This window comes from Zea mays, chromosome 9, assembly GCF_902167145.1.
Source record: "Zea mays cultivar B73 chromosome 9, Zm-B73-REFERENCE-NAM-5.0, whole genome shotgun sequence".
Taxonomy (NCBI): domain Eukaryota; kingdom Viridiplantae; phylum Streptophyta; class Magnoliopsida; order Poales; family Poaceae; genus Zea; species Zea mays.
This window is the reverse complement of record NC_050104.1, coordinates 102,350,851-102,363,836: the sequence shown is the minus strand read 5'-3', so window position 1 is coordinate 102,363,836 and position 12,986 is coordinate 102,350,851. Positions and strand designations below refer to the sequence as shown.

At 44.5% G+C, this 12,986-nt stretch overlaps 1 protein-coding gene across 1 annotated transcript; it reads left to right on the top strand.

The window, feature by feature from the left end:
• Positions 1 to 11,255: 11,255 nt before the first annotated feature.
• Positions 11,256 to 12,434, top strand: LOC100193380 (uncharacterized). Its single transcript, NM_001138509.1, has one exon. The coding sequence runs from the start codon at positions 11,332 to 11,334 to the stop codon at positions 12,226 to 12,228; it is 897 nt and encodes a 298-aa protein (NP_001131981.1). The 5' UTR covers positions 11,256 to 11,331; the 3' UTR covers positions 12,229 to 12,434.
• The last annotated feature ends 552 nt before the right edge of the window (positions 12,435 to 12,986 follow it).

Genomic DNA, 12,986 nt, shown 5'->3' with positions numbered 1-12,986 from the left:
TTTCTTCAACACTTGTCTCTTTCTCTCTCACACTCCACACGCCAAAGGTGATTCTTGTTGTTTGTGAGCGGACGGTGAACCGAAATTGCGCACAGACTGTCCGGGAGATTGTTTGGAGCTCATCAACCATGTCTTCATCTTGGTATTTCAAAATCTCATGGAATTTGTCTGATTTATTCAAATTTGGGAATTCTTAGGGTTTTCTCTCTGATCTAGAATTGGGCAGTGGAATTACAATTTTGACTGGTGGAATTGCTCGTGTTACTCATTGTGAATATGGTGCAAAAATTTGAATGGATTTGGATTGTTATTTTCTGTCAAATCGATGATTAGATGGATGGGGCGGCTAGGGTTCTAGAAATTGCCTCTGGACGGTCGTGGATCGTCCGCCAGGATAACTCGGACAGTCCGGCCCCCTAGCGCGGACAGTCCGGTCCCTGACAGAAACTTACACTTCCTTTCTCTATGGTGTGACATCATCAACTATTAACCAATGGATATTCCTCATATATATTGCAGTGGTCTGGGTGGTCTTAAGAAGAAGCTTGCAGGTCGTTTTAAGTCAAAGCACCGTCGTGCAGATGATGCAGATTATAATCCAGCTACAGACTCAGAGGCCCAATCATCAGCTGGGGGCAGCATTTCTATGGACACAGAGGATGCTCCACACGCTCATCCAGATTATCCAATTGATGTCACAGGATGGACCTATCCCAAGAGAAGATTCTCTATGGCTGAGTATTGCTCCAGGAGGATAGTTAATCAGTATGATCTGCCCTCCGACACAAACATTTAGTTTTTTCATACTCAGCTTCAGTTTGATGTCTTCTAGGGAACCCTAATGGACACAAACTTTCACAAGCATCAAGTTATTGATTGAACATTTATGCTGGGTCAGTCAGTCATGGAGGGATTGATTCCAAAGTTCGAGGCATGTGGTCTCTATGACTTTATGGGCCAGAAGACAGACTTCAATGAGATGGTTGTGAAACAGTTCCTCGCAACTGCTGAGATTGACATTGATGAGCAATCAATCACTTGGATGACTGGCTTTAAGAGGTATTCTGCAACCATTGCTGAGTTTGCTACTACAAACAATTTGGACTATGATATAATCTCAGCTGGGATTGATTTGTATACTAAGGACAACTTTGAAGAATATGAGTAGTTCTATGAGCCAGTGAGGCTGGGCATTCCTAGGAGGCTTGGTGAGACTCCAGGACTGAGGCATCATCCTGCTGTCATTAACAAGATTGCCAGAGTAACAATTCTCCCAAAGAGTGGAGATAAGAGCAAGATCAGAGATAAATTCTAGAACATCATCCCCCATATCATGAATGGTGAGGTGATGAATGTGGTGCTATTTATGATGAGGCAATTGAATGACCTCAAGGTGGACAAGAACTAGAACTTGGCATATGCTCCATACATCATGGCTCTCATCAAGGCAAAGACCAGATTTGAGGGGCGCTGTGAGATAGCTCACACTCCATTTAGGCCTTTCAAGAATGAGATTGGATTTCTCACCAGGCCTCTTACTCCCTTCCCAGATGATGAGGAAGAAGCTGGAGATGATGAAGAAGTTGCTCCTGAGGCTGATGCAGCTGAGCAGATGCCTCCTCCTCCACCTCCTCCTCAGCCTGAGCATTTCTGGCAGTCTGGTCCAGGCTATTTTGATCCTTACTTCTAGCACATGCAGCAAGGGCTCGAGACACATATGGATGGCCGATTTTAGGGTATGTTGACCCATATGGACCAGCGCATGGATGCCATGCAGACTCACTTTGATAACTTTGATGGGCTGCACTCTGAGCTTACTGAGCTTCACACTCACATCCAAGACACTGTTCATGATCCAATTATTACTAGAATGAACAACGTCCATCAGAGCTTTTAGGATAATATGGGGGCCTTGTCCAGTCAGTTTGACAACCTGTCCACAAATGAAATCATCTAGGATATACGTTAGAGGCAACAACAGCTCCAACATGACTTTAGGCAGTTCTCCTCTGTCTTCGACACTTTCAGCACCCATTACTACAGCATGTACCCTCCACCTAGTAATCAGTGAGACCCCTCCTTTGTGGCAATTGATGCCAAAGGGGGAGAGAAGAAGCTGAAGTTGGGGATGTCATAATCAGGGGGAGCTCATGTGGACATTGAGACTTTGCATATGCATGTTTACTATTTGAATTTTTTTTGTCTTATGCATGTGTTGAACTTGTGTTTGTCGACAAATGTCTAGTGATATTTTGTGGATCAAGTGAAGGCAAAGGTATAACATAGGTTTTTGTTTTTGTCGGTCTCCAGGAGTTTAGAGAAGACATTTGACCGGATTAGTAGGCTAGATGGGCGTACTATTAAGAGGGGTCAATGACTTTGGTCTGTGTAAAACTTAGTGCCTCATAGAGCATCAAGTGGTTGCATTTGCATGAGGTCTAACAGCGCTTCCGGTTTCTAGAGGTAAAAAAGATCTTTTTAAAAGCGTTTGAAAAGTTGCCAAGTCATGGGGTTGGCGGATCATCTGGGCCAAGTGACCGGACCGTCCGCGATCTATCCAGAGGGGTCCGAAATATGTTCACTTCGGACTGGTCCTGTATGTTTGTACTTCGGACCGTCCAAGCCTTATGGCCGGACCGTCCGCAGTCCTAACTAGAGAGGGTCGCCCTCTGCACAGTCCCTGTATAATTGTGCGGACTGTCCGGCCGGGGTCGGCGGACCATCCACAGGTGCCAAATCAGTTTGGGCAGGGACTGTGTGTTTTGGGGCACTTGTACTATGGACTATCCGGGGCCTGAGACCGGACAGTACTAACTCCCAGGTCGCGGACCATCCGGCCTTGTATGGCGGACAGTCCGCGTGTGTTAGTTCATCGTGGTCAGAGCTCTGGTGCTCCATGTTGCCAGGTTTCGGACGGTCCGGCCAAGGTTGGCGGACTGTCCGGACTTCACTTTTTCTAACAGCTCTGACATATTTCAAACGGGAAATCTAGCTGTTACTTGTACGGCGGACCGTCCGGCCTAAGGGCGTGTACCGTCCGCGTGTGCGCAAAAGTTCTGCTAGTTGCACATAATGGTTAGAAATATGAAGTGGGCTATAAATAGAAGGGAAGCTCGTGTGTGAGGGCTCTCTTGGCCATTCCTTGCACACTTTGAGCTCATTTGTGATCCTCCCACTCATTCTCTCACACTCCTTGCTTGAGATTGCATTCTAGTGAGAGATTGAGAGCTCCTAGAGAATTTGCATCCATTGGTGATTCTTGAGGCACTAGGTGGTACACCAGGCAAGCTTCATCGGCTTGTTACTCTTGGAGGTTGCCGCCTCCTAGACGACTCGGGTGTTGTCTCCGTCGAGCTCTCCAAGAAGATTGTGGAGGAGCCGCGGTGTCGATTGTGAGGGGTTCGTGCCTACCTCGCCGGAGCGGCAAAGGCAACGCTAGTGGAAACGAGGTATTGAGAGATTTCTTGTCCACTGGCTCAAAGATAAAGCTGTGTCTTGATAGAGGAGCAAGTGAGAGCTTGAAGTCCACCTCAACGTGGATTAGGGGTGATCGGCAAATCACCGATACCACAGGATAAAATCCAGTGTCTTTCTCTTCTCGCATTACTTATTACCGTGCAAGTAATTAGTATTTCGTGTATTGTCTCTCTTGTATACAATTACCATAATTGTTTCTCATAGATTGCTTACTTATTGTCACTAGAGAATTTTTACCTCTTGTCATATTTATTAAATTTCTCTAGTGTTTTTGATTTTAGTCAAAACCGTCTATTCGCCCCCTCTAGCCAGTGTCCTAGATCCTACAGTGATGGATTTCGTCTAGCCGGAGCCGCTCCCCATCGGGCCACTGCGTCTTCACAGCGCCTGGCTAGTACAACCTTCCCCTGTGCCCGAACCCAAGCATAGAATACCCCACCCCCCTCACTGAAGCTCATGTCGGCCTTGGTGCACCAGATTGTCCCGCACTACGTTGGGTTTGCTCGCTGGAGCACCCTCCGGACCGCCCGAGACCCTCCTCCATCGCATGCCTGCCCTCGGTCTTGTTCTCGCGACCCAGGCTCCACCATAGTGCTCGTTAGATTCTGCCCAACCGTCCTGGCCTGCCTAGACCGTCCCAGAAACCCTAGATCGCTGACCTGCCTCGCCTCCAGCGGCTACGCCACCGCGGGCGCGAGCAGAGCCGCCCTTGGTCGTCCACCCCTGACCCGATGGCCTAGATCTTCGAGTAACGATTCGCATGGTTCGTTAAACCAAGACCCTTGATCTGCCATCCAGCGGCTAGAGCAGGGGCGACGGCAGGGGGGCACAGGGGGCAATGTCCCCCCTAATGCTCCCCAAATTCTATAGGAGATGTTTGTTTTTAAGCTAATTCTCATGTAAATAGTGTAAAAAATGCTTCTAACAACCCCCTAATTTAATTTTGCCCCACCTAATTTTTGATTCTAGCTTCGCCCCTGGGCTAGAGCCCCCCGCGCCCTCAGCGCGCCGCTGGCCCATGGGCCCCGCCCATCGGCGTCACGCCCTGCTCTGGGTCCACCTGTCATGCGCCCACGCTCTTGCCCGCTGCTTCTAATCTTGGCCATTGATCCGAGATCCAATGCCCGAGAAGACCCGATACACCTTCAGTTTTGCCTTTTTATAAAAAGAACCCTCAGTTTTCTAGTAATAGAATTCGCCGTCCCTAGTTATTGTAGCTGTGCCCCTGGTTTCTTGTAGAAGGAACCCCGCGTTTGTTTCTAATTAGAAAATTGGGTTTAAATTTAGGGTTTTGAATTCCAAAACTTGTGAATTTCATATCTTTTGCATATGAACTCCAAATTGGATGGTTCAAATTGTAAACTGTTCATAACATTATTCTCTATCTGTTTAAGTTATGTTCATTCACTGTTTACATGTCCCAATTTTATGGTTAGTCTCTGGGCTATTGTAAGGTTATAGGAACGTCAATGGAAATAAAGTAAAAGGGTAAGCCCCTAATGAATGGTCAAGTGATTAAGTTTGTGGAATTAATATCATTTAATATATGATCCCATCTCTGGAGTAACTTTAATTAAGTAAGTTATTAAGATAGACCTAGTTAGGGAAGTAATTTACTGAGATAAACTTAGTTAGAGAACAGTAGATCCCTTAAGCATAGTTGTCTACCTTAGAACCTAGAGTTCACTTGTGTATCTGTACTTTTCTACTGAACGTGTGTTTGATATGTGGCATATGTTTGGTGTAATGTTCTTTGTTATTCCCCAAGTGTGTTGAATGAATGATTACTTTACGTAGACAACAAGCAGTCCATGGTTCCCGAGTGTGTTCCAGGAGACTTTTCTGAGCACCAACCTGGTGAAGGCAAGTGTCCTCTGACCCATTTTGTCCTACTTACTTTATAATTCACTATCCCGCATACCATGATCAACCTAAGGATTGACTAGTATTATGTTTTCTTGTCCTTGTTTACCCTTTGGGAATTCGCTATTATGATTAGTATTATGCTACTGCTTTACTTTAATCAATGAACATGATGAGAATATTTATGATACGATGATGTTATTCTAGTATTGATGATGAACCTGTGATACTTTAGGGGCCTCGGGCTGTTTCCCGAGTACCTCTCCGTAAGGACTTGTTCGTTGGATGACCACCTGGGAAAACAGTACAACCATGAGGGTGGAATGGGAAGCCCTTTGCTGGTTAATTATAGGAACTTGAGGTGTAGTCGGTCTCGTCATCGTGCCATCAATGGGGTCCGGGCACAGTACTTGCTCTACCGAGACTGGGTGCCGAGGTTATTTTGTGTTGCTTTTGTTAGTCACCCTTCCTGTGGGGGTGAGAGACTGTGTTTATCAAACTGGAGAAACCTAATGGGTAGCTATGACCTCTAGGGAATCTTTGTAAAGGCTACGTAGTGAATCCCTGGTCATTCACCTCGGCAGTGAAGATCGGGTCTTTACAGCCCAGGCTAGGAAGGGATCACGACTCGTGTGTTATAAATTGGTATATCAGCTGTGCTCATGATTATGAGGAGCCTTGGGAGCTCCTTTGATTAGAGTAACTCTGGATACTCTTATGATGATGACTATCTTTATGGTGTTTGGTATTTCCTCTTGGAGGGAGTGCCACTTGGGTAATAACTTGGGTTTATTACTAAAATTTGGCTTTCTACTAGTAATAAATACCTAACCAACTAAAAGCAACCGCTTTAAGCTTAACCCTACATACAACTAGTCCACTTTAGCCAAACGGGACATTTGCTGAGTACGTTGATGTGTACTCACCCTTGCTTTAAAAACACCCAACCCCAGGTTGTCCCCATTGCAACCAATGCTCAAGAGAATATGAAGGCAACATGGAGGACTTTCATAAGTTTTAGGACTTTGACGAGTTCTAGTTGTGTTTAGTGGCAAATCCCCAGTCAGCTACCTGTGAAGGCCTTATCGTACTACATTTCATATTCACACTTTGATCTATGTTAAGTTAATGACTCTGTGGATGTCTTGGACATTGTTATGTAATAAAGTACTTATTTCCGCTATTATTTTGAGCAATATGTGATGATGTCCAACTATGTAGTCGCTGTGTACGTGAATTTCTGATCCTGTCACGTACATGGTTCACATTCGGTTTACCTTCCAAAACCGGGTGTGACACAAGCGGACCTCAAGGAGAGGATGGCATAGATGTGTGAGGTGAAGACCCCCGACTGCATCGTCGTCTACCCACTTTTCAGGCTGCAAGTCCACCAGTTTGGTCTCATCTACGACAACCTTGACGTAGCCAACAAGTTTGAGCCTATTTACAGGCTTATCAGGGTACACTACTCTTGCTCCTACCCTTTTTCCCACCCTTTGGCCAACAACGGAATGTTATGTCTCTAATGTTTAATCCATACTACCCAAGTCTTTGTAATTGACAAACTAAACCATGCGCTAATTTAGTAGACTACGATACAGGAGTAACCACATGCTTCTATTCAACCTGTATTCAATTACATTTGATGTTAGTTACTAAAGAACAAGTAGACTGAGTCTTTTAGATTGCACATTTTTAACTTCCATGGAAATGTTTTTAGGAAAACAAATTAGGTGTGATTCTTTTTAAAATTCTATAACATCAAATAAAAAGGAACATAGATTGTAAATGCTATAGCTAGGAATTGAACATGTCTAATAGGTTGATTTTAGTGTTTCAAGCTTTATCTTCTGTTTATTGATTATATATTCATCTTGCAATTGGAATGTTCCCGCAGATTGGTACATTAATATATGCTCGAGTGGTGAAAACAAATAATACCATGAATCCCGATGTCTCATGCATGGATGGTAAAATTTTTAAGTTTACATATTAGCATCCATTTTGCTTAATTGACCATCAGAAGTATGGGGTACCAAAATTTTTCCTCTTAGCAAATATATCTTCATTGCCATTGCGAACCTCTAAGCTTGTGAATGGTACTTAGTCTGGTATATTTCCTTTTTGTTTTATTAGATCGTTCTTTTACTACACTAATAATGTTCCTATTTTCAAGCCACTGGAAAAACTGCTGAATTTGAATAGCTGAAAATGGTTACATGTTTGACACATCAAGACGTGTGACAAATGTGAGGATAATACACCTTTCCCTCCATTTAGTCTCTATAAGTGTTATTTTTTACAATTTGAGTTTTTGACATAAGTTACTTATCATAAGTTAAGTGTCCCAACGTGTCTAGTGCTAGATGCCCATGGAAAAAAAACCTGTCGTTTGGCATTGTTGTTGGACTAAATGGTCGAGTTTGTGTATGTTGTATCTACGGGACATTCATAATTATTTTTTCCAACCTTATTTTCATTTGTTGCACCTTTTCTATCAAGTCAGACACCTATAGCTTTGGTGTTCATCACTTGGAGATTATAAATGGCTTGAAGATTAACTCTTCCCAAACCTTATAACTTATGTAAGTAGTGTGCATGCTCAAGTTTTCAATAAACATAGACAAAAAATACATTAATTTGATAAGAAAAAGAAATACATTTTTCTGGACATGGAAATTATGGGAAGACTACTTCTACCGTCTACATGTTCAAGTCTTTCATTAAGCATGTAGACCTATAGGGCAGGTGAATTTCAGCATAACTGGCCGTAATATGTGAGCTTACATTCTTCAAAACTATACTGGACACACTGAATTGAAGCTTGCAACTTGGGAAAAATGCAAGTAAAATACAGAGGATTAATAATTATATGGTAAAGTGTCATAATTAATAATGCAATCAAATTTTCACAGGGCTTTGTGTTAATTTCACTTGCTCCAATACTAAAAGGTGGCATTTTACATTTTAAGTTTTATATGCATACTAAAGTACTAAACTATAATATTACATGTTGTAGGAACATGAACTGGATGCAAAACAGCTGCCTGTTGTAGCTGTAAAAACATACTTTGTGTACTCTACTGATAATTCTATATTCAATATGTTTAGAATCCAGTGTGGCATTTTATTGGCTTTTAGATAGCAAACCTTGCTATTGACTATTCATATATATGTTTCAAATCGCTCGTAGACTTCATAACTTTTGTATATTTTGACCTTTGTGTGCTTCCGTATTATTGTTGTAGTTGTATATACATATTATTGTTTTCAGTTTCTTATCTCAAATATTGTAGAACTATATTATTACAGGTTGCTGGAACATATTTGGATTCAAAACGGCTGGCTGTTATTGCTGTAAGAACATACTTTATGTACTCTCATGATCATTCTGCATTCAATGTATCTACATCCTAATGAGGCATTTTCTTGGCTTTTAGATACCAACCTTGCTACTGTTAGTTCACATATATGTTTTTAATCACCGGTAGACTTCGTAACTTTTAGATATTTTGACCTTTGTAAAGTCATATTAAGTCATCATATTGTATCCAGTTTCTTATCTCAAATATTCTGTTCTCCCCACAATTTTAGGTTCTACATGAGTGGAGAGATCATATAGCTCATCAGGAAGATGAGAGTTCTGGTTAGTGTTTATATACTACCGAATAAGGCTTTAATCGAAATAGGTATTGTTTTTCCTTTATATTTTATTATTATGCTGCGAAATTGGATCTACAACTTTGCTACCCCTCCCCCCAAAAAAGATACCTAATGTTGGCCATTTTGAAAAGAATTGTGAAATCAAAATATCCATATCTTGAGAGCAATCTTGACGTAATCACTACTGTTCGAAGTGCACCTGAGTATTCTTATGCCTCTAAAGGAGTAGCTGTGGAACTAAAGAAGGAACGGTTGGGGCAGGTTTAATTTGTTAGGATGAACTTATGTTAAGTTCATTCTACTCTTTGAAATCTTAAGAAATGGGATAAGTTTTGCGCCAATGCTCTTGGTGCACGCTACTTTAATGCTACTTAATATGTATTGTGATCTCAGTTCAGTCTCTAGCTGATATAAATGCTACAATTCCGTTGGCAACCGCTGCCAAAAAACATAGTTTGCTAAATTTGATCTGATACTGATGTACTCATGTCCTCAACAACGAGTACTCTAAATATACACATGTTCATCACATAACATCAAATTATACTTGCTTATAATAAGATTACACCACGGATCGGCACACGCGCATGGACACGCGCCATACACTAGGGTAATTCTAAAACAAGAAATGTTGGGAGCTAACCCGAAGGAAAGGGCAAAAATAAAAAAAATAAAAAAATGGGGTCACACAATTACTCATTGCTTCGAATAACGTTTCCTGTCTTCGCTATATATACATAATCATACGCGTACTGCTACTAGCAACCTAGGAAGAAGGCAGGAAATTTCGGCAGCATCTTGTGCTTTCGTACGTGTTACTTTGTTCTTATTACAACAGCCTACTGTTTTTTAGCAGCTTTTATTTGAAGCCGGTTGCCAGCTTTCTTCTTTGAAAAAAATGGATTGTTACTAGCTTTTTCTATCTTTTGGCTGGAGAGGAAATCAAACGTCAGAAAACTGCACAAGCTAGTAGATCGAAACGGCTAGCTACGGTTTGTTAGAGATGGAGGAAATGATTATTTGCTTTACATCACACAGCTTCTATGCATTCATTCAGTAAAAAAAAAAGGGGGGGGGGGGGGGGGGACCGGACAGCTGTTTTCAACTTTTGTAGCCGCTCAAAAATCTCGTTGATTTACCAAGTGTTTTCAAGAAACTATTGATTATTGAAGATGTGCTCTGATTAATTAATAATCAGAGTTTGTGCGCAGGTTCCCCCTACTCGTACTAGACAAGCCAAGAATGAGCTAGCAAATCTATATTGATTTGGTAAAAAAAAAAAGAAAAACCACAACCAATCAACTACAAACTAACAGCTTCGTCTGGATATAGAGAAATCCATCCGCCGAATAGTAAAGATTTTTTTTTAAAAAAAAATCTGAAATGAGCACTTATTATCAGATGTGGCGTGTAGATAATAGGATGCCTATTATATCGGCTCTGTAGCTTGGGTTTGTGGCGTCGTGGAAATCTTGAGGCCTGCAACCGTCATCCTTGCGATACCACAAATGATAATACTAGCTGTCTGGATCGATCTAGTTTGGTTCACTCGGCAAGAATCATCCATCAGGTCTTGTTCGGTTAATCACACATTATCTATGTATTGGACGGGATTGAAAAAATTTATAAGAAATTTGACTTGTTTAGAATTTAAATCCACCCAATCTCACTCAATTTATATAGATTGAGAGCTAACCGAACAAATCCTCGATATACACGAGGAAATTCCAACACGCGTCAGCTCCTTCCGTTCCAGAACACGAGGGAAACTAGGTGGAAGGGGACCTTCATCATCCTATGCAAGCAAGGAAGGAAGCCCGCGGCGGCCATTACCATGTACTACAGCCCTTTGGCTTGCGATGGTATGGATACCGTCACTATCCATAGGATCGCGGACGCAGCTCAATGCAACGCGCCCGCGGCTGAACCATGGGCGGGCGGCGAACACAGCACGCCCGGCCCAACTTCGCGCGCGCGCGCATGCAATCCCACGCACCCCCATCCCACCCGCGTATAACGAGGCACGACGCAAGGGAAAGGCAGCTAGCTCGCCGTAACGCACGTTCGAGAATCAAGCACGGTAAGCTATCGATATGGCATATTTGGCATGGAGCCAATGCGCAGGCCGGCCGGCCAGCAGCCAGCCGAAACGCGAGGGCGAGCGGCGTCAGGCCAGCGTGCCGGCTTGAGGAGCTAGCCCTTGTGTTTAAAAAACGCGGTCGAACCCTGGCACACATTTCACATCGGCTGCAGGCGACGACGCGGCACATCCGGCACCGCGGCAGGGAGAGAGGGAGGCCGGGCGCGGTCGAGTTCATCACACCGAGGATGCAAGGCGGCGGCATCGTCGAGCTCGCCAGGCAGGCGGCGGCCTCGGCGAGGACCGACCCAGCGGCGCGCCTGGCGGCCTTGCAGCCGGTGCGGAGCTACCGCGGCGTGCAGCAGCGCAACAGCAGGTACACCGCCGCGATCTGGAACACCCACGCCGCGCGCACGCTGTGGCTCGGGTCGTACGAGACCCCCGAGGAGGCCGCGTACGCGTACGACGCCGCCGCGAGGATCATGCGCGGGCACAGGGCCAGGCCCAACTTCCCCGAGCCGGAGGTGTTCGCGGGCCTCGTGCTCGCGCTGCCGATGCCGACGCGCGCTCGCGACCCCGCTGCGGCGGCGGCGGCTCATCAGGTGGCCTTCGACAACTGGCTGTCTGCGTCGGTGGCCGCAGCGGAGCCACAGCGTCTGAGAAGCAGGCCGCCCGCGGCGTTGTTCCCGCACCACCACCACCACCAGCAACGCCCGGTGCCACCGCCACCGTTCACGCAGTTCTTCTACCCTTCGGATCCCCCCGCCACTGCTGCGGCCAATGGCGGCGCCGCTATCGCCAATCCTTCCATGCCGGGCGCCTATGTTTTGACACCGCAAAACGTGCGGATATTGTCGCCCGCCAATCCGGCGAGCACCGCGCTAAGCAGCACCGAGCCCGTCGTCGTCGATGATGCCCAACAGTCCGGCTTCGCTCCCGCCGCTACCCATCAGCACCGCGAGCTGCCGCCGGTGCCGCACGCCAGCGTGTACTCTGATGAGGTCGTCGTCGGCGATAACTTCACCGACTACGGTGCGTCGTCCTCGTCTGCTGCACGTCCTCCGGTGCCTCCGCTGACGCTCACGGATGTGCTGCTCCAAGTCGATCAGCCTGCTGGTCGCGGCGGCTCGGTTCGGGCGCAGTAAGGAAGCACAAGCCGTGTCAGTGTCCGAGACCGATCGAGGGGCTGCCGATCGACTGCGATTATCTCATGCGGTTCCTGCTTCGAGTACTCGACATGTGGTCTTGTTTACCGTCTACTAGCTATCCATGATGATTATGTATGTTTTTTCTTTCCCAAAATTCGGAAACATTGTGTATGTATTATCAATTCAACTGGACTTGTGACGCCTCCTCCTTTGTGCTCCTGTCAGTATGTATTGTTTTCTAGTGTCTTGTAACTTTGTTGAAAACGCTTCAGTTTTCCAGCGCTGTGAGCCAAAAAAAAAGAAGTTAGCTGAAGTAAAGGGTATGTGGAGTCGGAGCTCCACTGAACTGGTCTAAGGCCTTGTTGGCTAATAATTAGGTGTTAAAATTAGCCGAAAAACATCCGAACAGTCTATCTAACAGTTCAGCTATTAGCTACTTTTAACAAATAAGCACCCTACCTAATAGTTCAACTATTAGCTACTTTTAGCAAATTGACTAATAGTTAGATAGCTATTAGTTAGCTAGTTAATTTCACTAGCAATTTTTTACATCTCATCTGTCATTACCATGCATGTGTTTTTGTTTACCGTTAATCATGTTGCTATTTAATTACTCATGTCATTATATTTATGGTGGTTACTCATTTTGGAGAATTTGGGAGATCTTTCCTTCAACAAGAGACAAGATCGACATTGTTAGAGAAAAATATTTTCGTAGTCGTTTTGGAACCACAAGTACAAGAATAAGATCGATT

Coding starts and splice junctions, on each gene's coding strand:
- LOC100193380 (NM_001138509.1), top strand. CDS start 11,332: ATGCAAGGCGGCGGCATCGTCGAGCTCGCCAGGCAGGCGGCGGCCTCG.